The sequence below is a fragment of the Camarhynchus parvulus genome, chromosome 12 (assembly GCF_901933205.1).
Source record: "Camarhynchus parvulus chromosome 12, STF_HiC, whole genome shotgun sequence".
Classification (NCBI taxonomy): Eukaryota; Metazoa; Chordata; class Aves; order Passeriformes; family Thraupidae; genus Camarhynchus; species Camarhynchus parvulus.
This window is the reverse complement of record NC_044582.1, coordinates 15,716,653-15,744,131: the sequence shown is the minus strand read 5'-3', so window position 1 is coordinate 15,744,131 and position 27,479 is coordinate 15,716,653. Positions and strand designations below refer to the sequence as shown.

At 42.4% G+C, this 27,479-nt stretch overlaps 1 protein-coding gene across 4 annotated transcripts in view; it reads right to left on the bottom strand.

The window, feature by feature from the left end:
* Nucleotides 1-3,762: 3,762 nt before the first annotated feature.
* MITF (melanocyte inducing transcription factor) overlaps nt 3,763-27,479 on the bottom strand; it is a 99,101-nt gene continuing 75,384 nt past the window's right edge. The window contains exons 1-9 of one of the 4 annotated variants that reach the window (XM_030956595.1): nt 24,306-24,424; nt 22,959-23,186; nt 21,755-21,838; nt 20,375-20,470; nt 14,794-14,911; nt 12,219-12,275; nt 11,175-11,250; nt 9,928-10,075; nt 3,763-7,866 (exon numbers count right to left, since the gene is read on the bottom strand). In XM_030956595.1, the coding sequence (XP_030812455.1) occupies nt 7,465-7,866; nt 9,928-10,075; nt 11,175-11,250; nt 12,219-12,275; nt 14,794-14,911; nt 20,375-20,470; nt 21,755-21,838; nt 22,959-23,186; nt 24,306-24,338 (1,242 nt within the window). In that variant the 5' untranslated portion in view covers nt 24,339-24,424 and the 3' untranslated portion in view covers nt 3,763-7,464. Of the gene's footprint in view, nt 7,867-9,927; nt 10,076-11,174; nt 11,251-12,218; nt 12,276-14,793; nt 14,912-20,374; nt 20,471-21,754; nt 21,839-22,958; nt 23,187-24,305; nt 24,425-27,479 lie in introns of those variants that run through there. The other 3 variants (XM_030956593.1, XM_030956597.1, XM_030956594.1) reach the window with 3 other exon arrangements.

Genomic DNA, 27,479 nt, shown 5'->3' with positions numbered 1-27,479 from the left:
CACCTGCCCAAGTCAGTGTCCTGCAGCACAATGTCCTGCTCCCATCTACCTCCGTGGAGGAGGTACAATACAAACATCAACTTCAGTTATTTTGAATGTCCAGGGAGAGACTCTCAGGAGCCCAGAAGCATTTGGAACTCCATTTCCAGGGAAAGCCAAGGTGCAGCTTAGCAGGGTCGAGGTGAACTGAACTAAAAAGAGTCACAAAAGCCCATTAAAAGCCCAGCATCCAGGACCAATGTGTTATTGGTGACAGTGACCTGGCTGTGGGTCACCTGCCAGCCATTCCCCCATGCTGGCTTTGCCTCTGCCTTCAGAAGCCAGTGGTTGTGTCTGTGACAACATATCCAAGGAGCTGAAGCACAATTAGGACTGAAAAGTGAACACATGATTATTATTATTTTTTACCCTCCCTTCTGCTGTGGGTGACAGAACACAATCAGCCCCTGACGTGCTTGGTTGCTTGGTAGCAGACAGGCACATTTTTAATTATATATTAAAATATGCTAAAGAACATAAAACGGCTGCGTGACTAATATGTGTGTATCAAGAAAGGCACATGACAGCAGCAAAATTGCTTCAGTGTCTGATAAAAAGTGCCTTTGCCAGGCTTGTCATCAAAAGATCAAGGGAAAGGGGTGGAAAGTATTATTAGTAAAACAATGACTTTTTAAAATACCCCTCATTGTTTGAGGTGCATTTTTTTTTAATGTCTAGCATGAATTTAATTCTTTTCCAGCATTGATTTAGTTCCTGCTTTTTCAAACAGAACTATTATATTAGACCTAAGATCTCTGCTTATTCTCTTATGATGCATTACACCAAAGAGAAAAGCAGAAAGTCCCAGCTGGGTCCTTGCAGTGCAAGTTCTTCATGGATATGTTTGAACAAAATTACTTTAGTGGTCAGAGAATAAGAAGTTATTTTATTATTTACAAGTGCTGAAGTAATTTCTTTTGCAACAACCTGCTCTATAAACTGCTTTTCAGCAGGGAAAAAAGAAGAGGAATATTAATGAAGTCCCAACCCAAACCAGTCTATGATTCTGTGGTTCTGGAATGCATAAAGGAGTATCTAAGCAGCAATCACTCATGCCCAGTGAACAGTAGCATTCAGTGTACTCAGTGTAAAATGAGGATCAGACAAAAGGTCTTGAAGAAATTAAAAGATTTTGACTAAATGTATTTGAAGTGGCTAAAGGAACAGTGCTGAACACAAGAGCAATGCCCCGTTCCTTATACAACACCTGCTCCCCCGCTGTGTGCCTGCCCGCCTGCAGCTGATTCCCCTGGTGTGAATTACACGCTGCGCTCACAGAAAACAATCTGCAAACGACACCAGTGAATCACAACTCGCCTCGGAGCAGGGGGGGTTTGCCGGGATGGAACCGCCGGGATGGAGCGCAGGAATCCGTGCCCGGTGGGTCTGTGCTGAGAAGGACACGGCCCCACAAGAGTGTGCTGTTTCCCACTCTTTTAATCCAAGTCTAACTCCTGCTGCAGCCACAGGCACATGGGAGGAAAGCCAGAGGGAGCAGGGAGCTCTGGAGAGGCGCTGCTGAACAGCAAAGGAGCAGGCAAAGTGTTAGAATAGGACCAGAGTCCCCAGAGCCGTGTGCCCCATCCACCAAACCCTGCTTTGAGGCGGCATCCTCAATATGGACATCAACCCCATGGTGACATTTTTATATATATATATATATATACACACATATATATATATATATATATGTTAAAGAACAATTGATATTTACATACTTTGCACATAAATATTGCATATAAATATTTTTATGTCCTGGCCCCTCCTGCTGGCCATAGCAGCCTTCTCCTTTCCTTGCACAGCTCTTGGACAGCACTAACACAAAGGGGTCTGTCACAGGAACCATCACTTCCCTCTATGATGCCAGAGCACAGCTCCTGTTAAGAGCATCACTCCCAGAAACTGAGCTGGAAAAGGTGCAGTTTCAAGGAAGGGTGAAGCTCAGGTCACAGGCAAAGACAATGGTGTTGCTCAGTGCACACACATTTGCCTTGTGAGCCAGCATCCTGTCAAGCCTCATTGGTTTTAATAACTCAGGAACACTTTTCCAAGCCATTCCCCTGCAATTTTAAACAAGTGTATTTCAAAGGAGCTGGAGCAACAGCGTAGGACAATTTTCAGAGCTGGGACCACCCCCAGATGTGAGAGCAGAAGGAGCAGCACTGCTGAACCCACCGAGGCAGAGCCATCACCACCTCCCTCCTGCCATCAGGAGCTGCTGGGCTCCCAGGTCTCCTGGTAAGAAAAGCACAATGAGGTGACACGGTGGCAGTGTCCTGCTGTGCCACCACACCACACAGCCAAGTCCTTCAGCATCCTCCAGCCTGGACATGGAGATTCCCAGTGAAACAGACCACACCAGGCACAGCTGGACTTACCCCTAAAATCCACTTTCTTACCCTGCACTGAATTGTTCAGGCTTGTCCAACACAACTGAAAAGGCTTCTAAGCAGAGCTGCCACCAACTCGTTACTGACATAGATCTAGTGCCGTTATCCCCATGAGGGGTGTTCTTTCCTGCTCCTCCTGGGTTCTCCAACCCAGCCAAAACCTTGAGGTGCTGCCACCCACAGCAAGAAAATGACCACAAAAAACCCAACTGACCACCAAAAGCAAAGTCTAAATACAAACAAGAACTCAAACTTAAAATAGCAATTACATCCTAGGCTGCTAATAAATAGATTCTCTAATGCAGTACTACTACATTCTAATACTATGAAATTACATTACAAAACCTGCTGGAAACACTCACAAGCTTTTCCTCGAGTCTCTTCTATGAAGGAGTGCGACTGTTCAGCTGTAATTCTACTAGAGTCAGGCATTTTTTGTTGGGTTGGTTTTTAAATTGAGCTAGTAATTTTTAATCCAACTGAAGTAGGTATTTTCTACTCTAATAGGTTAATAGGTATCAGACTTTCAAGACGCTGGTCAAATTCAATACTCCTGCTTACACTCAGGGCTCAAGCCCCCTGAGACAACACTCAATAACCTCTAATGCTGCTGCAGCAAGGTCCACAGAGAGCAGGAACTCAATGCTGTGAGCACAGGAAGCAAAAGAACAAGACCAGAAGGGATGAGAGCAACAGAGGCAGGAGAAATAATGAAGATGAGAAGACACAACAAGACTGCAGCTGGTTCCTCACCAGCAGAATCCAGGAGCAGCTGTTTGCATGTTGGCTGAGAGGAGATTTGAGAGGAGTGAGCAGAGAGGGGACGGGGATCCTACCATGCACAGCTGGAGAAGGGGTGAGGTGCTCCTGTGCAGGACTGCTGGGCACAGGTGACCTTGCAGGAGTGACAGCAAGGCAAAAGGGGGCAGGTACCCCAAGGCCTCACAGAGCCCATGACCTCACACCTGATGAGCTCCAAGGGGCAGCAAGGGAGGGAGGCAAATGACAAGAGCCCATGGGAGGGGGCTGTGTTAAATACAACCCACCTGTTTTATTCCTTACTCTGGACCACAAGCTCTGGTTCTTTCCACTTTGGCAGGTACTTGCAAAGCCCAGGTGCGGTCTGGTCTGCAGCTTCAATGCCCTGTGTGACTGCCACAAACACAACTGGACAGCTCTGGTGGAACCAAGGATGCCAACCAACACCAGGTCAGGGACATGGACACATCCATGGCCAAGTCACAGACACAGAAGCACTGCAGGGACTTCAGATGCACAAGAAAACAAGATCCACTCACATGGAAAACGAGGGACTTACACAGATGTATGTGAAAAACCAAATGCTTTAATCCATCTATCAAGAACAACAGTTCAAATTATTTCATTGGATACATTAATATTGATCCATAATTTACAGTGCTATGGACCATACACAAATTATTGCTGCAGTCAACAGCAGATGAATATCAACATTACAGTACCAAGCATCATAGCAAGAGGCAGTAATTAATGTCACTTTTTCAAGAAATATAGGTATTTATACTATTATCAACATCAGCTTCCCCCCCAGTGCATTTTATGTCAAACAACATAAATGTAAGTGCATTATTTTGTGCTTTGTGCTTTCCCTATGTACCTTCTTTTTGCTTTTAACGGTTGTAAGAGTTAAATATTGCTTTATAGGCCAAAAGCAGTAAGGAAGAACTTTTCATGGTACTCTGCACATCCCTGCCTGTTGCATGGCTTTGGCAAAGTGAGAATTGGTCGTTTCCCCACCCACCTGCTCAGGGAAGCCACCGCTGCCCAGCGTCACACACGTCACTGTCACCAGACTGGGCAACAACTTCTGTCCATCTCACTCCACCCAGCCCATGCCAAACCATTCCTGTGACTGCTGCCTCTGTCCCCTGCCACCAACCCCTCCAAAATGTCACACCCACACCCTCCACCATGCTCAAAGGGGCAAAGGCACCTCCTATTAGCACCCACTGGGGGTCTGTGTCTCCTAGAGGTGTCCCCACTGCAGTGTCACCATTCCAAGGGTGGGCAGGCCCTGAGGAGGGCTGTAACCTATGGGAACACAGGAGGAAGAGTGAGCAGGGCATGGCCAAGTTATGTGTTACCCCAGAAAACACAAGGTATAGGAGCACACAACACAGCTGCTGCAGCCACAGAGACTTCTGCCAGGGAATCCAGCTCTTGATGGAATGGTTGGCCTTGAATCCTAATTCACCTCCACACAGCCAAAAATCAGAAGTCACGGATGTCAGCGAGTACCAGTGGTTTCACATAAGCTTGAAAAATATTCATATACCACAGTCTAGACTTGCATTTCTGAATGCCCCGGGCAGGCACCAAACCAAAAGCCTCATTCAATACATTCAGTGGTTCTCAGTTACTACACTCCAGCATGCACACCCTGATTTGTTGTACCAACACTGCAGAGCTGCCCCATTCTTTGGGGAAGGGCAACATAGCCCTGTGTTACAGCTACATCCATTTTTTACAGATTTTCCTACCTGTCACCCCAGCCAAACAGCAGCACCAGAAGCCTGTACCCCCACACTTGACTCAGAGCTACGGCACAGCTGCCTTGCAGGGACTGGGGGCATTTCTTGTCCCAGGACCATGATGACCACAGCACAACCTGCAGCCTCCTGGGTCCTGCCTGGGCCAGAGCTTCTCTACCCTAGGAAAAACATATTCCCAAAAGCTGTGTGGGCTGAGGGGGGAGAGGCATCATTACAACCCATCTCCAGCTCCTCCTTCAAGAACTATAAAAGAAAAGAAAAAAAGCCACAACCCTGTGGTTGCATCAACGCTAACACATCGCTGGCGGCTCAAGCGGGAAGGGAGGGCTGGACACAGCCACGGGAAGAGTGACAGGAACACAGACCCGAGTTCCACAGCCCTGCAGAGCCTGAGCCCCTGTGCTGGGAGCACAGCTGCCAGGCAGGGGACACAGGAGCCCTTGCCACCCATGCCACAGCAGCAATGCCAGGCAGGGGACACCAGGAACCCTTGCCACTCACACCACAGCAGCAGTGCCAGGCAGGGGACACCAGGAACCCTTGCCTCCCATGCAACCACAGTGGTGGCAGGCAGGGAGCCCTCCTGAAGAAATGTCTGAGAGAGAGCTCAGCGCTGTGGAAACTCCCATCACTACCCCCAGCCACCCCAACCTACCCAGTTCACATTTGGTTTCTGAACACCACCTGCTGAGCCCACGGTTTTCTTGGAAAGCTGGCCAAACTGGCACTCAAGTTACTCGCCGTTGCACCCATCCTATGTAATTTCCAGTGTAGCACAAAGGAGAAAGGGAAGCTCTGGTTTTCTATCTGTAGGCACCATGCTACACCTCAAGGCCCTACACACCACCACCCCAAAGCTCTGTCTACGCCACACTTCAGTCAGTGCTAGTCGAGGAAGACTACAACTAGAGTTTAAGGCACTTCATTCTGAACGAGCTACGCCTGCCAGTCAGCTGTAGGCTGCCGTGGAGAACTCCATTCCCTCGGAACACCACCTGTCTGTCACCTCCGTGGAACACCTAGGCTGGATATAATACAAGGAAAACTACCGTTATTGCATAGGACTACACTTGAGTAGATAATGCACCAAACTACTTTTACAACATGGTTGCATGTTAAAAATTAATAACATTGTTATCAAGTAACAGTTATTTGCAGATACAGTAATTTACTCTTTTTTTTTGTTGTTTTTTTTTTCTCTTATGTCAGCCCCAGTGCTGAAATAGAACACGAATTGCTCTAACGGGTATATTAACTACATAGTTATGTTTCCAAGCATATTACTACTTTTTTTTCTGTATCACTAAAAATAAATATGTAAGTTCAGTTTCTCTACAGAGTTGTTTTATTACCTAATCTAAATTTTTACTCTACCTTAAATGCGTTTAAAAACATTTTCAAAGTGAGACTGTAATATACAAAATATTCTCAAAATCTCTCTTAAAACACAGAACTCTGCATAAAAGCTTCCTTTCAAGTGTTTACAAAGAACGCAGAAAACTTCCAATGAGTTTTAAAAATGTCAAAAAATCGCTGCAATATTAAGAGGCAAAAATCTTACAAATGAAATACAAATTAACTTAAAACAAAAAGTTGAGGATAACTAAGGAATCCATGCAAATCAAAAGAAACTGTACAATACAATTTAAAAAAAAATAAAGCCAATTAGATATGTACAACATAATGTGCCCAGCTATAATATGCATAATTTTTTTGTCCAAAGAGTGTATCCCAACTTACAGTGCTCCTGCTTGCTTTGCCATTGGCAAAGCCACCCATGTGTGTCACAAAACAAAATAAAAATTTAAGAGGAAAAACTTGAACCATGATCAAAAGGAAAACCCAAATCAGCTCAGAGTAAAATTAAACAACACTCTGAGACACTCACATCTCCCTGCAGTTTCAGCAACAGCATTTTATATCACAATCAACACAATCAGGATGTCTTAACACTTGGGTTTAGTTTCTTTTCTGAGTGAAGTCAGGTGGGTATTTTCGCTAAACACTTGTCATGTAAGACCAACATTTGAGGGACACTGTATCTTTAAGGCAGCACTATTCAATTAATACAATTACAAATTGGACTTTTGTTGTTGTTGTTGTTTCTTTACATTCTTAAACTTTACATTTTGTTTCCAAGTAAATAGGTTGCATTTACAATCCTACAATTGCCCCCTTCCCCCCAGTAGAAACAGACTCTTCATCTGTAATTCTATTGCTTTGAGTAGATTTGACCAGTTCAAAGTTCTTGGCGAATCCAGTTCACAGATTCTGTACATATGCTGTACAATATTTTGGAGGCATTGGTAGTTTTAAAATAGAATATACAAGTTTCTTCACAAAAATTCTAAAAAAAAATCTATATATATAATATATACACACACGCACACACACTGATGAAGCACGAGGGGGAAAAAAAATCAAAAAAATTCTACAAAAGGGTAAATTATTTCATCTACTGATCAAAGAACCAAAGTAGTTTATGAAAGGTGTGCCAACAGGTGCTAACAGGCATGGTCAGTGTCCTCCATGCTCACACTGCTCCGCCTGCTACTCGTCTTTGATGCCCCAGGAGACACGGAGGAGAGCAGTGGGTCAGTCACTCCCACGGGGGACAGGGTATCGTCCATCAGGATGTCTTCCAGTTTGGATCCCATTTTGGCAGGAACTCCGTAGGTGCCAGCTGGTTCAGTCACGTTCCCCAGGTTGTCACTGAAGGTGATGGTGCCGTCAGTGAGGTCCAGGGTGGTGGTGCAGGACAGGTCTGTGTGGTGTGGCATCATCTCCTGGGTGCAGTTGTCCAGCACAGGCTCCTGTTTGATGACCCTGTTGACCATGTCAGGGGAGCAAAGGCCTGTGGATGGGACAAGGGACAGTCCGTGTGCCCGGGCTTGCATCTCAAGCTCCTGTGAAGGAGAATAAGGGGCAAATTTAAAGAAAATCTGGAAATAAAATCTGTCTTATACTCGTCTCGCAGCTTCCAGTTTCCTTCTCCTGTACACATTTACTCCCTTCCCCATAGTGACAAGGACTTGTACCTTGCACACTCCAGCCCTGCAGATTTTCACCTGAATAGCAGAGTCTTGAAGAGGTGGGTGAACACCATCCCACACAGGCCCTTCACACTCCTCCCCAGCACCTACACCAGAGCCAGAACCCAGCGTCCTGCAGCACAGACATGTTGCCCTCAGGCTTCTTATCAAACCAGTGCCAGGATAGGCAGGTTTGGCACCAGGTAGGGTGAGGAAAACATTTAAAAATAGGGGAAAAAAATAGCAAAAGCGTGTGTTTTTAGTAATTTTTAAAAAGTCATATGTGAAGGCACAGCATGTCTATGTGATCCTTATCCATCCCTGTTGAGAATCTGGAGGGGACATTTCTCACTCTACAAGTCTGGCAGAGCTGGAAGAGGTCAATCAAAACTGAGCAACAACACTATTCCTGTGCAGAAAAAATCACAAGGAAGTCACAGGGAGGTTTCAGACTTTATAGAGAGCCAGGATTCTCCAAATTTCCGTGAAAAGTTTAAATCCCACCTTCACATTTAATCATACAGAAACGCTCTCTCACAAATACATCGGCAAAAGAAACGTTTTGCTTCTACTTCTGCATTAGACTAGGCAATCACAATCTCTGTTGTGATTGTGCTGTTTCTGGATATTCCTGTCACTGAGGCTGATTATTACCCTTTTCCATCATTTCCAGGCTAAAACAAGCTTATAATGGCACACTGCAAGATTAGAGGAGAAGGTGGAATGAGCAAGCACTTCTTCCATCAGCTAATGTGGCAGAACCAGGAGTTTCTTATTCCATGATTAATCAGAATCAACACAAAAAGGAAAATACACACTTGAGGTTATTTGCTGCAAGATGTATTGCCCGTTATTTAAGGGTCTGGGTTTTATGGTATTTTGATTGAAAGGAGCCAGACCAGATGGTTAATACAAAGTAAGATGAAAGATGTTTAAGAAGTGATCTCACTTAGCTTTGAAACACCACTGCTTGATGATGTTCTGCAGAAAGCTTGTGTGTTTTTATCATCTCATTCTAGCAGCAGATTGCTCAACCAAGTACAAAACTCAGGCTCAACTTGACCTGTTCTATTTTAAAGCTGTTTACTTCCACACTTGACTCTCAGGTATTTGCAGCTTCATTATCTCCCTGGTGGATTAGCTGGGGTGTTAAGGGGTCTCCTGGCAGGCTGCAGCTGCATGCAGAGCTCAGCTCTTCGTGCTGCAGGGGAGCAACAACACGAGGATATCTGGGATATCACTGTCTCCATATCAGGGGTCCTTACATCCAGCTCTGGTGCACTTCTTTAATCACCCTTCTATAGAGAGGGGTGGCTATCCAGAAAAAAACCTTCGCTGACATCAAGATTAAGGTTTCCTATCCAGCTTGAGGTGGAGACAAAGGAATTAGGCAGAGAAATGAGAGCTTTCACCCTTACATTTCTGTGTAGCTCAGAACACCGGGAACCTGTGTGAATCTAACAAGGCAACAACCCACAGAGAAAACATATTCATGCCACCTACTGCTTTTCAGTGCTGAGGAGAACTGTTGTACAGTCCTACACACTGCAAGCAGCAGGGAAGACTCCCAAAGAACTGAACTTAATTTCGTGGCTATCAACAACTACATGATACCTGAAGTCCCAATGCCTCAGGCCTGGCAAACAAGAATATATTACCATATAAATATTTTTGATGGTACGGTTTGGAACTAGTGTCAGCCATGGTAGAACAAAAACAGACCACTCATAAGTGCTTCTACTAGAGTGTTAGGATTCTTTTTTTTTTAAACTAATATATCTTTGGCTTTTTCTGGAAAAACCTCTGCAGATATCTCAGCATTGCCCACCGTTAATTTAAACGCTGGTTCCTTCTAACTCGCACCCCACAAGACACCACTATTTGCAATCACACGCTGCAACACCAAGAGCATTTGCAGCTCATTTCTCAGCAAACCTGTATTCTGAGCAGCAGGTGCCTGTTGGCATGCTCCAGCTTCTTCTGCCTGTTCTCCAGCTCCTTGGTGCGCTGCTGCTCCCTCTGCAGCTTGCGGATGTAATCCACCGACGCCTTCAGGATCGTTCCCTTGTTCCAGCGCATGTCGCTTTGGAAGGACACAAAAGCACAAGGTAAGGCTCTGTCTCACAGCTGTTCCCTTCACACCTGTACCTGTGACTGCTCCTTATCCACACATAACACCCAGCTGCTATTTTATTGCGGGTTTGTGGACGCTGAAGGCGTTTGCAGTGCACTAGAGGGGGCTGGAGCATAGCCCTTGGGAAGCACATTTGCTTGAGAGAGCGAGAGAGAGGCTGCTGCATCACCATCTCCTCACATCATCTCACTTTCTCTAAATAGGCAAAAAACATCTTACTGCAGCCTGTCAAGAGCAAAAATCCACCTCAAAGGACCAAAGCAGTGTGTCCTGGAGGTTGGTACTAAGACCTATTGTTGTGCTGGCCTCAGAGGAGGCTGCAGAGCCTCTCTGCAGAGTAACTGTGAAGTTGCTTCAAGAGCAAGTGCCTCAAAATACTGGAAAACCTCCCCAGAATCATCACGGGGCATTGATTGGGATTTAAGTGGACTTTCAAATTCCAGAGCAAGGAAGGTTCCTTGCTACTGAATTAGCATTGAGAAAGTGTAAATACAAGCTAAAAGCAGCAAAATCATTGTAAAATTATCACAAAGAACACCTGGGAAATTACAGCAAACACTGACAAATTATCAGTGAACAAGCACAGAGTTATGATCTTTATTTTCCTTCTTTTTTTCCTTTGGAAGGAAGGGCAATGGATGGCTTCCCAGATAAACTGCCCTCCCTTTTCACTGAAATTAAACCAGTGGACCAGTTCTGTCTTGTCAAGATGTAACATCTAATTAATTAAAAGAATCATTTAGCAAGACATGCAACCATCTAAGCAGCCAGACCAGCATAAGGTTTCCCATCCTCACAACTCTGGTAAGGCAGTCAGTCATTCCCAGCACCAAGCCCAGATTTGAGACAAAAATCATCTAATTAATACAAACACGAGCAGGTCCCAAAAGGGGAAAAATGAACCCCTCAAAAAAATCTTCAAAAAATATAATGGAACCTTTCGGGTATTTCTGCTGTCACAGAGTGCTAAGAGCAAGTGAAAATATAGGAATTTGGGGTTTTTTTTACCTCCTCCCTCCCACAGTCTCCCTGGGCATGTTGTACTTACGGGTCATTTGACTTGGGTATCAAGGTGCCCAGTTCTTTTATACGATCATTAATATTAAATCTTCTTCTTCTTTCAACTTTAGGAAAAACAGCACAAATGTTACAAGCAATATTCACACTTAATCACAACTTATAAAGTGTTTTATCAAAGATTTCTTTAAGCACCACTGAAATGTTTGCCTGAAGCTTAAAATCCAATGATAATTTATTTTGCTGTCCTACACATGGACACACTAAGACAGAAGTTCTGTCTATACTGTAAATTTTGGGACTGCAGAGTTTAACTGAGACTAAAAATCAGAATGACTGATTCTAGGGATAAGAATCACAGACAAATTCAGAGAAAAATATTTAGATACTCAAGGAAATCCCAAGACAGAAAAAAGGACAAAAGGCACAGTCTCGTTTTTCAAGTAGTCTTCCATGTGCAACACTCTGAGGATCCAAAAGTCAAATTTAAATACCAATTTTCTTGCTTTACCGTTTCATGCTATGGAAAAGGCTTCTGAGTGGCTCAACGCATTAAACAGTTCCTTTTTTATACTACTATAAAGTATAAAAAGAAAAGTTATGGATCCTTTATTAAGTCATAAGGTGCTCATTATTTTAAAACACTTTTTTCCCAATTTGGAAATATGAGCTCCTTTCAAAAACGAAATTTATAAAATTGCCATACCGAGGACCCATCTGTTGTTTGAAGTCACAAATTGACCGGATATCTAATATTTTTTTAAAAATTAAAATTAAAAAAGCAAAATTGTGCAAGATGGATTTCTTAAAAGCAATTGGGTCACGTGTTATCCATTGATAACAACCACTCATTTATTTGGTTAATTGAAAATAAAAATAGAGTTACAATTCAGTAGTAGATTTAAGGACACATTTCACAAGAATTCGAGATATTTGATCTATGGGCATAACACAATGATCTAGTGCTTTATACTATGTGCAGTACCTCATCCAGATTTAAAATATCAGTCGTTGAGCATTTAATACCCAAAATCATTCTGAGAATTGGCGCAAAATGCAAGGAACCAAAACTTACTCAAGTTGTGATTGTCTTTCTTTTGCCTCTCCTTAGCCAAGGCTCTCGCTTCTGACTCTGTAGGAAAAATACATGCAGTGCATGTGAATGAGGTAATTAGAGTTAAAACAATTCAATCACAGCCCTTCAGCCTGTGAAATGCCTGCACAGGAAGCCTGATCGGTATTTGTCACACCAATCATTACCCCCATTCCAAGCAGCAAGAAGGGCCTGTGGATACCAAAACACAAGGCTGGGACCAAGCTTCACCTCTGCACCTGTGGAGCATCTCTTCCCACACTTCCCAGAGTGACTCCCATGATGGGAATGTTTCCCACGGAGGCCCTGACTCAGCAAGGGATCTGAGGACAACAAAGTGCTGAAATCCAGCATACCTTCCACGTGTGCACACCTATCCCAGGGGAGCTGAGCCACAGGAACAGCATGCTCTGGGCATTGCTGCCTGCTCAGGATGTGACACAGGCAGGACTCACAGGCTCTGCTCGCCCAAATTAAGGCTACATCCTTCTGTGGCACGTGCACACACACCACCACAGCACTCAAGGGATCACTTAAGTGACCTGTTAAGAACAGTGTATTTTCCAGCTATGCTGTTTCTATTATATGAAAAAAAAAAAAGAAAAAAAAAAGGTGAAAAATTTAACACTTTTCCTAGCAATAAAGTTGGAAAACAATAGTTCTTGCTTTGGGAAAAGCAAAAAAGAAATGGCAGTCATGCTGCACAGAATTTTTCTCCTCAACTCAGAACTGCCCTTCACATTGCTCCACTCACTTATTATCTATTATTCTATTATTATTGCTATTATATTCTAGAATAATAATATAATTATTAACTTCAGCATGCAATAGTTCAGGCAACAGCACAACTAAATTTCTTCTTTTCAGTTCTCATTTGTCCTAAGTTTCTCAAGCAATTTCAAGTATTTTATCTTTGCTTTATCCCTTTTCATTTTTTTTAAAGGTGAGGTCATTATCCTTGCCCCATTGCATTCAAATCCCCAAACCAGCAAGCACTTTGCAGTTCCACAGTAAGTCAGTGAGGAGCAATGAGTGCATCACCTTTTATCACACATTGCATAGTGAAAATAATCTCTCACTGCAGCCAATAAGTTTCTTTCCTGTATTACTTTGTTTTGATCAGAAAAAGATTCACCTAAATTAATTCTGTGTACAGGTAAGTGTAGCATATAGACATTAAACTTATTTCAGTTTTGTTTTGATGTATTGAGGACTTCAATAAGACCACTCACAATTTTCCCTCTCTTTCTTCTTGGCCTAAAGCCTGACACCAGCACCTAAAGAAAATCCACCAGTCTGCACATCAAGGTTGGGCTGAGCTTGCAGCCTACAGCCCCTGGAACTTTCTAAACTCGGGGCAACAAAACTGCCTGCAATGCAGGACTTTGAGTAGCTCTCCTCCCTTCCCACCCTCCTCTTGCACAGTTCCATCTCTGTACAAGCTGCTTTTTTGTAACAGCCACAAATCATTGTGTGCTTTGTGTGTCTTTGATTGATGCTGAGTTCAAATTCTGTGCTGTCCTATAAATGCAAATATCTGCTGGCTCAGAGAGGTGGCATTTCCTCCTGGCATATTAACACTGCTCTGCTTAAACTAATTTCTGCCCAGAACCTGCTTTGCAACTGAGTCAGCCTGTGAGTTTTCACAACAGAAACCCAGAAAGATGACAGACAAAAAAGAAACCAGGCCCCTATCCGACTGCATGGTCAGTGACTCTCTGCTGGGCTTAAGAACAGGCATTTCTGGGCATTAATATGATTTTGCCATCAGTTCCAGAGTAGATCTCCATTTGTTCAGCCTAGAGACAGCCCCACCTTGTATATATACCCTATGTGTGGTTATATCCTTCCAAGCGAGCAGAAATAAAACATGTCTGCGAATATGAAACTTATTATTTGCTTCAAACTATCTTGCTCTTGTACACATGTGCTTGAGAAAAAGGTTTTTAGTGTCCCACTCTCCTGCCCCTACCTCCCACAGCTTGTTCAGAGCATTGCTGCAGGAACTGGCATAAAATTTGAAGGAACATTTCATTTTCATCTTAATTTGGTGATGCATATTTATGGAATCATAGAATGGCTTGGGTAGGAAGGGACCTTAAAGATCATCAAATTCCAATCCCCCAAGTGCCTAATTTTACAATTTAAAGGATCTACATGCACAGACTTCACATCATAACAGGCTATTTGTTCATTACTGCTCTCCCCTACTGAAGTAAAGCCCCAGTGTGTATCATTCCTCAAAATGAATCCCACAGAGACTCCAGATGTGAAGTTGTTAAAGTTTGGTGTTGATAGAGCAAACAGTAAGCCCAAACTAGAAAACAGCTCCCGAAAAGGTGCATGGAAGCTTCCTGGAACACAACACAGTGCAGGTGTGACTGTAACAAGGACTTTACATGAACTTGTGACAGTGAACACACACGCACCCACACATGAACACAGGCTGAAAGGAACTGTTCACCCATATATTCTTTCCCATAACAGAAATTATGTCCAGTATCACCTGAATTAAAATGATACTACTACTCCAAGGTGGCATTTTAGATGTATTTACCTGTGAGCTCCCTTTTTATATTAGGAAGATTAGCTGGACATGAGTTGCTGATGTTTAGTCCTGGAGGAGGCATGCTTTGGTTGCCATAAAGGTCAATCAAATTGCCAGACACAGGCAACTGGAAAAGATAAACAAGGAAAAGGATCATTTGGTTTGCCTTTAGGAATGCCTTTGTACAGAAGAACAGAGTCAGGATATGCTAAGTAATCTGTGCTCTTTTCCATGTGCAAACAGAGCCTGCAAGAAGGTCAGCAAAATCCAGAGATATTCATGGGCATGAGGGATAAAACATCTACACTGGGAAAATTCTGTTCTCTCTCCTCAAAAGTATGCAGCCTTAAAATATTAAGAGGTAATAGAAGAGGTAAAATGCTGATGATATTGCTGCACTGCTGCTCCTTATTTTTCATTAAAACTATTACATCTATATCCCTTAAACTTCTCTCACATCTCAAAGAGCCTACAGAACTCTCCCAGAGAAACCCCCCACTTTTTCCAGGGATATGTGAGTGGAAGCACTTTGCAAGTTGTCACATGCTGGAAGAAGAACACTGTATTAATTAATCACATTTTTCATGTGATTTGAAAGCTACCTACACAGAAAACATTTCAGTTTACTTTGTTTTTTGCCTTACATAACAAGAACGCACACCAGTAGGAGGAAGATTATTTTTACAGTAAGTTTCCTCAATTGCTTGTTCACTCTGCTGTGTTTATTTAGGTATTTAAACAAGTAGATTTATACAGAAATAGGACAGTATTTCAACAAGATCTATCAAAACTACCCCTTTATATTGAAAAATATTTAAAGAAGCTTGCAATTATCCTGAGTGGATTATTTTACCCATCTCTTATTTGGTTTTGAAAAGACAGGTATAAAACACTCAGGTATCTTATCTGAGTGGCAACACTAATCATCACTGCTGCAAAGAAAACCAATCCCTCCAAGACACTGATCCTGCAGAGATTAGAGTAGGTATTAACTTTACACCCATGTAAATAATGCTGGTGAATACAATGCAGTGAGTCACAGCCAGGACTATTAAACTCCTACTGATGGGCCTTGCCAGACTGGGACCTAAGAAAATTTCTCTGCCATATGGAAGTAAATTAAATAGGAGTGCATATGTAAAGTACCACCAGCTAGAAGCCATGCTGATGGTTGTTGAGAACAGATAATGGCCAACTACAAAACCAAAGTCCCCTGACTCAAACTTTAAGAGACAGAGGAATAAACGTAACTGAATTCTCACTATGAGTCAGCCTTATTGAAAAAGGAAAAAAAGGAAGATCTAACAGTGCTGCTCAGGTCACAGCTGTGCTGGTTGTGACCTGCCCACATTAGTGCCACTCAATCTCACTGCTCTGCAAGGCTGACCCTTGTGTCTTTGGGTCCCCCAAACACATCCCTGACACCAGCACAGCAAGAGCATCACACACCCTTCTGACTTGGATGTGCTTGAACTATTCATGCTCCTAAGCATAGGCAGAGCACAAAGACCTTGTTTATAGCCCAAGGACGTGAAGTTCATAACCAGACATGTGAAATCTAATTAGGAACTTCAGGCAATTTAGAAATAAAAAAGATTTTTTGTTAGAAATCTCAAAACTGGCATCACAAAGCCTGGGTGAAGCAGTCAGGTTGTAATGAAACATGGAGAACACCGAGCTGCTTTCCTTCCTGCAATATGGACCACGATTGCTACAACAGTTTGTGATTGATTTTTTTCCCCAAAGGAGCCAAACACTGAGCCAGATTTCCATGTCAATAAACAGGACCAGTGTGAGCAATGATCACAGAAGGGGACAGAGAAGACAGGCAGCAACTGCTGAACGTGCACATGTGCATGGCTGCTAAAGCTGTGCACAGGAGTGCTTATCAGAGAAATCCACATTAGGGGGAGGGAGATGCCAACAATCTCCACTTAAATCAGTGATCCATGAGCAAAGAGACTGAGCAGCTCCTTTCTTTGACCACTTTTCCCAGCATCCAAACTCCACAGGTCAAAGCTTCAGTTGTAACATTGTCCTACACATGGTCCATGCTCAGTATGAGTCCTGAGAGGCCTTTTCTCCAGGATGGCTGCAGGTCACATCTCTGGGACTAACTTACACTAATTCCTTTCCAAAAACATAAAGTGCATGCAACACTCTGGGCCATCTCACATAAAATACCTGCAGCTAAAGATAAGTTAAAACTGAGGCACATCCTCAGTTCACCATTCTATAACAGTTCCCAGAGGAATAAAATCAGTTGACTAAAGTAAACCAAATAATCATTAGTGCAGGGTTTATGGAACTTGGAAAGGGCAGAGGACCCCTGTGCTGAGGGCACTGGTTTGAGATGCACAAGACAGCAGTGTGGTGAGCACACAAAAGCAGCCACTAGACTTAAATGGGGCAAAAAAAGCCCAAAAGGAGTTTATTATGTGCCCATTGCAGGGCATTTATTTCAATTGTTTCTTATTTGAAGAAACTGGGAAAAAATACACATTGTTGGCAAACATTTTGGCTCTAAGGCAGTCGAACCTTTAACCACCCTCAAGTACAAAATGGGAAAATGTCAAAACTTCCACAGCCATTTCATAGGGAAGCTGGAATCTCAAATTTGAGAAAGACGTGGAATTTTCTGGAGCTAAGGAAGCTCCTTCCCTGTCTTCTTCAAATTTTAGCATGTTTCCAACCTAAATATGGTTTTCCTTACAGCTTTCTCAGCTATTTCTGGCTAAGAAGGAATTTAAATGCAGCACCAGCCAGATCATCCACCTTTACTCTTCCAAAAAGTAAATGAAGGAAGAGTGGCTTATGCCAGGTTTAGCATGTTATCTTCATTGAAACAGCATGGTTGAAAATGCTTTCACTTGGGAGAGATTTCACATTTCAAGGTCCTGCCATCACAAACTGCACAAACACCAAGTAAAATAAATTAAAATCTTCCTATCACTTTGCATCTGCTTCTTTTTTTTTCCCTAATAATGGCTTTTATATAACAGAAATTTGAAATATGGTAATTATGGCTGCAGATTCATCATAGTGTACATTCATGGGAGTCTGAGGCTTTCATTTCTCCTCCACTACTCCAACAAAACAAGCACCCACATTCTGTCTAAAATCACTGAGGCATCAGCTGTGTGATCAACAAGGCTGTTTCTAAGGTACCAGCACACACTGGATGGGCTCTGCACCCCAGCTCATGCAGCCCACAATGTATTGTGATGTTCCCTGACCTACAAGCACAAGCTCAGCAGCAGCCCCTGTAAGAAAACTCCTCTCCTGTGGAGTTTAAATTTCAGAAGAAAGCCACATTTAGAAGTGGAGCTGTACCGACTCACAGAGCTTTCCAAGCCAGGCTCTGGCTGGAGTTGATTAGCTGGATGAATTAATTGTTATCTCCACAAGAGCACTTTACAAAGTACTCAGTAATTCAATTAGTAAGTGACATCTAGGCAGAAAACCTTCTCTATAAACTAGTTACCATTTTGTGATACTTTCCACCAGAGATATCTCAAAAGCAGTTGACTGCAATGGGCCATTTTCAATTCAAGGTACTTGAAAACTCCCTTAGCTTGCCCTGCACAGAAATCTCTGATTTTGCTTATCAATTAAGTACTGTTACCAACTGTAACAAACTGGTCCTTTTGTTCTTTGTTGGTTATGGAACAACAACTGCCTTTGTCACAGACTCAGCACAGCTATTAATAGCCTGTGTCTCTTCAGAGACCATTTCCTCTCTTAACTTCTCCTACCTCGACTTAGCTCAGTCTGTAGGCATTAATTCCTTATTAATAAAATACTGCATGTTTTAAGAGCTGAGTCCTGTCCCAAAAGAAAAGTGTCTGGCTTGGTTTTTTTTCCCTAAACCAATTGTTGAGAAACATGGTTCAATTTTCATCTCTTCAGGATTGGTACCAGACTGATTCAGAGACTGAAATATGATTTTTTCCTCCAGTTATTTAAACTTATCAGTGAAGAAGTCTTAATTTCACTGTTTCATATCCTTATTTTTCAGACTTCACCCCACAGAGTGGGAAAATTCTGAAATTACACAGTAAATGTGGATCAGGCAATCTTTACAAGGCTTCTTGCCACGCAGCAAGCACAGCAAAGCACAGGAGGGATGCAGACTACCCAAAACATTGACTACAGGGGCTCCTTGCAATGAAAGAGTGCAGAGTATCCTTCTATCCCTGTCTGGGAGCAAAGAGCCACTCTGGGGTCCCCATGAAACGAGAAAAGAAGAACAGCATGAAGATATCCAAGCCCCTTCTGAATTAATGTGTCCCAATCCAATGGAACTTCAGAGAAAGGACTCCAGAAGAACCTCATCCCTCCATGAAAAAAAAAAAAAAGATAAATTGAAAAACGGATTAACTTTTTGAAAGCTATCTTTTGTCAGCTTCTTGAGGTTTTCTCTCAAATTCCAGGACAGCTGCACTTTGCAAGTCATCTTAGATTAAAGGCAAATTTATTCTCCCCAGCAGGACCGTGCAGCTCTTTCCCTGTGTGCTCAAAGGGCACCATTTAGAAGGGGAAGCTGGTGGGACGCTGCCTGCGTCATCCACCACGGCTCTGAGAGGGCTGTGGGAATCTGTGGGAGCACAGGACAAGGTTAACATGACATCAGACAGCTACTGTCAGCAAATGCAAACCTATGCCACAAAATCAATGCTCTGTGGTAAGCTGTAAATTTTGGCACCAGATGAAACAGAAACAGACGCCAGCACTGGCAGACATCTACTCAGCCAGATCTAACAGCACTTAAGCCTAAGGCAAAAAATTCACTGGAGCTACCCTCCACAGAAGATCAAAATCAGATTATGCCAGAAGTATGATTATATTAATTCTCAAAGCAATGTGAACCAAACCAAAAGAGCCACTTGGAGGGCACCTGTGCTTTCCCTCAGTGCTTTCTGCACCTCTGTGTTCTTGGCTTTTATCACAGGTTTCTCACATCCCCTGCCTTGTTCAGTTTTCAATCTTCCTTCTTCCTTCCTTTTTGTTTGTTTGGAAGATTGCTTTTTAAATTTTTTTTCCTCCTGCTAAATTCTGTAACATCTTTGCTGACGTCTAGCTGGGGACTTCTCCCCACCTGAAATCAGGCAGAGATAAAGCTGGGATGTTAGAGATAACAGGAAGTGTCTCTGGACAGGGATGCTAACACACAGCAGCCAATTTCTTACTTGAATATGACAACATTCAGGAACCTGGGATGCCAGAGGTTCCTTTTTTTCTGAACCAAAGTATAAAGTCCATGACAATCTTCAATATCAGTGGGAATGAGCTATGCCTGGTAACACAGTTTACTCCTCTATTGCAATCCTCTCACCACTAACTTGGAAATCAGAAAAGCAAAACTGTCCTTTGTATTCTTTCGTCCTCACTCCAGCTTGTATTTTTAAATTCACGTTTTTCATTGCAACTGTATCACCTTAAACTCTTCAAAGGAAATCTAATTACTCTGTGTAGCACAATGCAATAACTACTTAATTGCCAGGAAGAAAAGTCCTGCTGCAGTTTTGGTTCCTCTCAAGGAAAACCAGTTAGACCTAACAGGGAAACCAGAAGGAAAGGACCATTGTACCGTGTTTGCCATTTGCAGGGCTGGGTCCACCAAGCCGAGGATTTCTTCATTATAACTGGACTCCAAGCTAATGATGTCATCAATCACATCATCCATCTGTAGCAGAGAGGTGGACAAAGAGAAACAAGACAGTTATCAGAATCACAGGGACGCAGGAGCCTGACAAAGCACTTCAGAGGTGCCTGTGCAGCTGGGCAATCCCTCAGCTGTGACTCCTGCTGTCCAGGCAGGACACTCAGCTCATGGCAGGGCTGAGGATTCATGGTCCAACCCCCTCCTCCCACCAGCAGCTCCCCTGCACCTCCTGCCCACGGACACACTGCTCCTCCTGCAGCAGCGGAGGAGGAAACTGTGGAATAAATGACTCTAAGGACATGACTCCCTCTCCCCACTGCTGCTTGCCCTCCATAAAATGGGACAAAAACCTGGGCACAGGCAGAACACCAAGCCCTGGACACCTGCAGGGAAGGAGAGGGAGCAAAGATTTGCTGCTGACCCTCAAGAGCAGAATCCATTAGATTCACGTCCCTCACACACCCTCCCAGCTCAGAGCTGATTTTACGTGGCACAAAACACCTTCTTTCAGTGGCTGGGCTGGAAGGTGCCTCCATAAGCTCCTGCACAGGCAGGAGGAAACAGCCCTCCACAGCACCCACACACGTGCTCCAAACTGTCCTGCAGGATTGACTATTTCAGGACAGGACTATTTCCTTTTTGCTCACTATAAAAACAGAGCTTAAATGACAGAGATCTACAAAATCTATGCATAATGGTGATGGTAAAAGTAGCAGTACATGGGATTTTTTTATCAGCTCCAGAAAGTGTGATCACAACAAATTACACTGACTGGAAGTGAGGGCAAGAAAGGAACTAACAGCTACAGTCCATACCCAAAGTCTTGTTACTGATTCTGGTAAGAAATAAAAATCCCTTAGTTTTAAGAAAAAGAATGAAAATATAACAGGGTGATTACTGAGGATGAATTACCACAGATGGATTAAAGCCTTCTCATATCGTTTTTTAAAGCAGAAGTGTGATCTGCATAGAAATGTGGACTTAAGACATTATCAGGGCAAACCCACATCCATGCAGCCTTGGAAAACCCAGTTAGAAAATACTTCCTGATGCAAGACCTTAAATGGTTGATGTGTTCTTCTGCTATGGCATTACTGTGCTAGAACAGCATGAGCCTTTTCCAGGTATCTTCATGTGCTTTTGACACCAGTGCTAATAAACAACATTGCTGTATTGTACTTTAAATATATCTTATATTCAACTTCTTAAAGACACTGTGGGGTAAGTTTATTTTTTAACATAATATGAAAGAAACATGCTCATTAGAAAGGGGACCTGTGCTCCACCTCCTGTGTCATCCAGTACCTGCATGCATGATGCTCGTGAGTGTGTATTCAGAGCCGGGCACTCACTCTCAACCCTGCTTTGCTCTTCAAATTTATAAAATCCCTGCAGATAAAAAAAAAAAAAAAAAAAAAAAAAAAAAAAAAAGAAGAAGAAAAAGCAAAGCATGGATCTGAGTTCATGGCACAGTCTCAGTCCCAAAAAGAGCACGAATGAAATAGTGTCATGCACACACGTCCCTGATGACACAGCAAAGTGAAGCTGTAAATATCCTCAAGAAAAAAAGTGTCTGGGTACAGCTGGGACAATAGGATGGAAATATCTCATTTTCATTTCTTTCAAAACTATGGAGCACAAGTATTACCCTTGCACGTGCAAAATATGTTCTGTAATAACTGTTTCTCCGAGCTGTGTAACATTTTGCTCATGGAATGCATCTGTACTAAAAATCTGGCACAAAAGCTTGAAGCGGGAATGAGGGAACAAGAGGAACTCTACAATTGCCTCCTACTTTTCATGTTACAAAAATTCTGACATGATTCTTATATTTGTTAATATCTTCCCAACCATTTTCCTTTGGAGCCTGAGCACACATGTAACATCTAACTCAGTTTTTGCCACGGAAGATTAAGACAAGGTTGCAAAGGACTTCCAGACATAGGCTGTTGAAGCCTTATATCTGCAGCACTGGAACAGCAACCAGTAACATTTCAGGGCATATTAGCTGGGATAATCTGGCCTTCCAGCTATGCAGGAGACTTGCTCAAATTTTACCATAAAAATACCTAAAATATCTCAAAATAGCTTTGTGCTTTTTCAGTTATTTTTGCTATGCTCTTTGCACTTTCTAGACGAACAAGCCATAAATAACATTATTCCAGAAAGCTACAGCTTACAAAGCTGCTTTGTATTCTCCAAAGGTCAATTATTCACTGTGTGCATCAAGCAATGGGGTGGGGAACAAGAAAAGTAGTTTTAATAAGTATAAACTAGCTAAAATAGTTCAAATGAGAAGAAGCTGGAGGGACACGGGCTTTTTGCCAAAAATATCTATTAATCAGGCAGACACAGAGTTACATTTTCACGACGAACATTTACATTTTCACGACGAACAGAAAAAGATAAACAGAACACCTTAACAGTGAGCAAATATGGTTTTAAAACAACTTAATTAAAGCAGATGACAGCTCTGTTTTACTGAAAACACGAACAGGAGAGCTCTTACCTCTTTCTCACAGTTGGAGTTGAGAGTGAGCATCGCCATGGGGCTGTTGGGCGCGCTGCTCCCCGTCCCAGGTGGCATGACATGATCCCCAGGCTGGTTTGGACATGGCAAGCTCAGGGCTTGGTTGGCATGTTTATTTGCTAGAGTGGTAGAGAGGTACTGCTTTACCTGCTGCCGCTGGGCCTGCTGAATGTGGTACTTGGTTGGATTCTCAAGGTGAGTCTGCACCTGTACGACACAATTTGAAAAGGATAAAAGGGTTTTATTGTTTTACAACATCACTGCAGGTGCTATGGATCTCAGCTATAGATTTGTGACATAAGGACAAACCTCTACAGCTCCAAGGAAGCCCACAGTGCTTCACTAACTCGCATTTGGTGGCAAGAAACCACTTGATGATTTGGTCTTTCAACAGCTGACTTACTACCAGTACACCAAGAAGTTCCAGTTATTTTTCTACAACATGAGAATTCTCACTTAAGACCAACACTCAGGTTTTCAGTTGATACAGACACTCCAGAACAGTCAGTTCTGAGTTCAGACCTTCAGCTATGTGACATTTAGTTTTCACTAAAATATGGAGAAATGACTTGTACTGCAGGACTCATTTTACTTGTTAGTAGCTAACAATTAAAATCAAGAAGTATGGATTGCTATCCTTAATCCACTATCAAATAACAGAGATAGAAAAGGTCTGTTATTGGTTGTTTAGGTTTTGAATGTTTGGGTTTTTTTTAAATTGATACCTTGGTTAAAATAAAAGAAGAAACAAAGACACCTTTTTCTGCCTACAGATTATTTATACCTCAGATATACAGCCTAAATCATATACAAATAAGACAGCCTGTTTATAAACACATCATGCAAATAAGATGCAAGAAAAGAAGTGTTTCATTTCAGATCAATCACTGTCGTCAGCAACAGCTATTTTTGTATTTAAGATAAGCTTCTCAGTACTTAGGAATTTTTTACATACAAAATATGAAAATCCTCATACTGAACAACTGTTGCACACTCTAAATAAGCAAGAGAAGAAAGGCCATTTTTTTCCCATTAAAATTTTCCACCATATCCTGGAAACTCTTTGTCGCCTTTCATTGATCATTAACGTTATTATTGGAAGGTAGAAATCAACCCAAAATACAGCAACACGCTGAGAAGTTATTTTGCTTTAAAACAATTCCATTAAAGTGACTTTTGCTGTTACAAGTGACCATGCATGGCCCCTGCTTATTGGCATGAAAAAAATTAAATAAAACACCCAAGACACCAGATGAAAAGGGTTTCCTGTACTCTGTACACCCTCTTAGCAACAGGTTTTAAAATAAATCTCCAATAACAACTCACCTGATAATGGTTATACTCAAGCATCTCCAGCATGCTACCTAGAGGTTGCAAGAGAAGCGACTGCAATATCCTTTGCCTATGCTACTCCAGTTTGAGGGATCCACATATGGAAGCGCAAGAAACCCCAGAAGAGCAGAAGAAACTTGATGGCCACTGCTCAGACTTTTAGTAACCTACGCTAATTAGCCATGCAAGTGGACAAACAAACAGTTCACACAAGGCCTCCTCTTGGAAGTTACGCAAGTTTAAGTTAAGCTCTAAGTATTGGTAATTTTTTTCCCCCTGGCTTTGATGTCATGCTTTTTCATAAACATAAAAGGACCTTTTAAGTGATGGGCTATCAAAGTCAGATTGACAGTTCGCTCAAGGCTAATTCGCTATTCAGCTTTCGTTCCAGTTCTACTAATACACAATGGTAGTTTTCTTTAGCAGTAAGGTTAAAAGTTTTTAAGTACAGAGTAAGAAATAACTGAATAAATGCCCTATGAGCCTAACACATATTCCCTGGCAGTGGGTGCCCTGGATAAACCCACAGGGCTCTGCAGTCCTGTCCTCAGCTTCCCAGCACAACCCAGGACCTGCAGCAGAACATGAAGCACCTGAAAAAGCTCTACCCCATCCTCAGCTTCCCTGGTGCTTCAAAGTCATTAATTCTGCCTCAATCTAGAGTTGCAAGAAGTTTTCCCATTCAGGAATGGCTGACAAAGGGCTAATGCATGTTCCAGCTGCACCTATCTGCACTTGGGCACAGTCCCTACATCTCCCAGAACTTACTTTTTCTTTCTATCCAGCTCCTTGTAAAAGTCTGTACTCAAACACATAAAAACTGCCCAACTGGCATTATTTTCTGAAATCTGAGCTTACAGAGAAGCACATTAAGATAGCATTTCTACAAAGTTTAATCTGCTTTGTTGCACTGTATCAATAGACAACAATGTGTTGTGATAAGTGCAGCACTTACTTTGTCAGTCCCAAACTGCATTATCAATTTTCCTATCATCAGTGCTAAAAGCTACACTATCCAGGTAAATCTATTTTTCACTAAATTTTCCTCTTCCAAGTAGATGAAGTTGTCAGTAAACAAGTGTTTTTTGTAACACTTATCTTTGAATATGTTATTTTAAAACCAATCCCTAACTGCCTGACAGAATCTGCACATTCCTTTTCCCCCGCAGGCATCGGGTACCTCTGCTGATCTCCATTCCAGGATGGAGCAAAGTCTCTCCTCTCTGCACCCATCACCTGTCCATCCTTCACACTCCCAGGAGAGACACCAGCAAAATTCCAAAATTTACATCTCAATCCTGTATCATCAAATACTACATTATTTATAATATATACCAACACACTTAACTGAATCCACAACATGTCAAGTTTTGAGACACGCACTGCCCAATTGAAAGGATTTTTGTTGGTGAAACACAAACCTATTTCACAAGAAGATACTCTCCCTGTGTTTCTGTTGTGCTATTCTACAATAAAATATTTTATTATGCTACTCAATTATTAATTTTTTTAATGGCCTGCGCTGCCCTCAGCATGCCAGGGAAGGCAAATTCTGAGTTCACATGTCACAAGCTCACACAAGTCTAGTAATGAACCAAAGAACACAGACAACTGCCTTATCTGTCATTAAGTTGCTCCAAAATGACACGAAAAAGACTTTGATGCTCTGTTTTGTCACTGGCTGCTCTCTTGAGTTTCCTTAGGAGTTCCATCATGGAAATCTGGTGGGGACTACCCTAATGAACTCTATGCTGTTTGTTGAGAATTTGTCTTTGGCCTAGAGTATCCTAGTCTTCAGATTCTACATCAAAGACAACCTAAATGTGCCTGCTTGGGCAAACTCCCCAAGATGCCCCAGAGTCACTCTTTAGATGAGCCATAAAGCACTCTTCCTTTTGGCCAAAATATCCCATGAGCAAAGAGCTGCAAAAACCCTACATAAACCCTACAATGAAATTCCACAACCCTGAACTTGAAACCATGAATAAAAGCTTTGAATTAAGATCTAATTTTGGTCCTCAGCCCCTTCTAGCATTTTGGGTGAAGAATAGTTCCTATTGTTTGTCCAAATTCATGAGACACAAAGTGCAAGATGACAAATTATTGGTTTGGATATACTTCCTAAGAAATGTGACTGAATAAGGACATGAAAGGAAAAATAAACCCACTTGAAACCAAATCCTCTGGATCTCCATACCCTCTATCTCCAGCAATCTCAACCAAAGTGTTGCTGTACTGTTACTCAATTGAGCAGAACATTGGGGTTTGGGCATTTTGGTATTGACAAACAAGAAGTAATGTAAGAATTATTATTATCATCTGCAGAACTTCAGAAATTAGTTAAGACAAGATGGCAAAAAAGATAAATTTATCACAGCAACATAAGAATTTCTAGTAACACAAGAATTTGGCTACAAGAGTAAAACACTGCCTTAGAAGTAGAGCCCCAAAACTGGTTCAGTTCCAGAAGAGCCTTCAATGCCAGCTCAGCAGCATCTCCCCTTCTCCATGGGCTGGCCACAGCATCAGGCACTCCTGCACTGAGTCTCTCCGTCAGCCATTCAAGCTCCATCTGCTCTTGCCATGCTGGCACTGAGCAGGATCTCTTTTCTTCAGATGAAGCACAGAGAAAGGCAGTAGAAAGAAACCAACTTGACTGCACCCATGTGTAACCCAGCTCAGGCCTACAAGACTGAGCTGGGCTAGAAAAGTGTTGGATGGAGCCACCCTGACTACTCAGCACTCATCCCTCATACTTTGGAATACCATGGAGAACAACATTATCTGAAGCAGGGGAAAGACTTTCCCATACCTTCACTCACCTTGAAATCTGACTGCTAATTCCAGTGCATACATCCAGTTCAAGTATCTGAGTAGCTGCCTATTTTCTTCCACATCATGGGAAGAACAGTAATAATGCATATAAATAGAACAGATTTCCCAGCCCTTGGGTCTGGCATCAATCAAGTAAACATTTAATCAATGACTTTCACTAGCTTTAAGCACACAAACCGTATCAGTGGGAATTTTAGGTGTATGTCAGATGACATTCTTCAGAGTCCGCATTATATTACACATAAATGACAGAACCTCTGAGCAGACCCACACACTTCCTTCAGTTTCCAAAAGTAAAAATATTTCCTGCTAAGTGATCAAGGACTCAGGAAT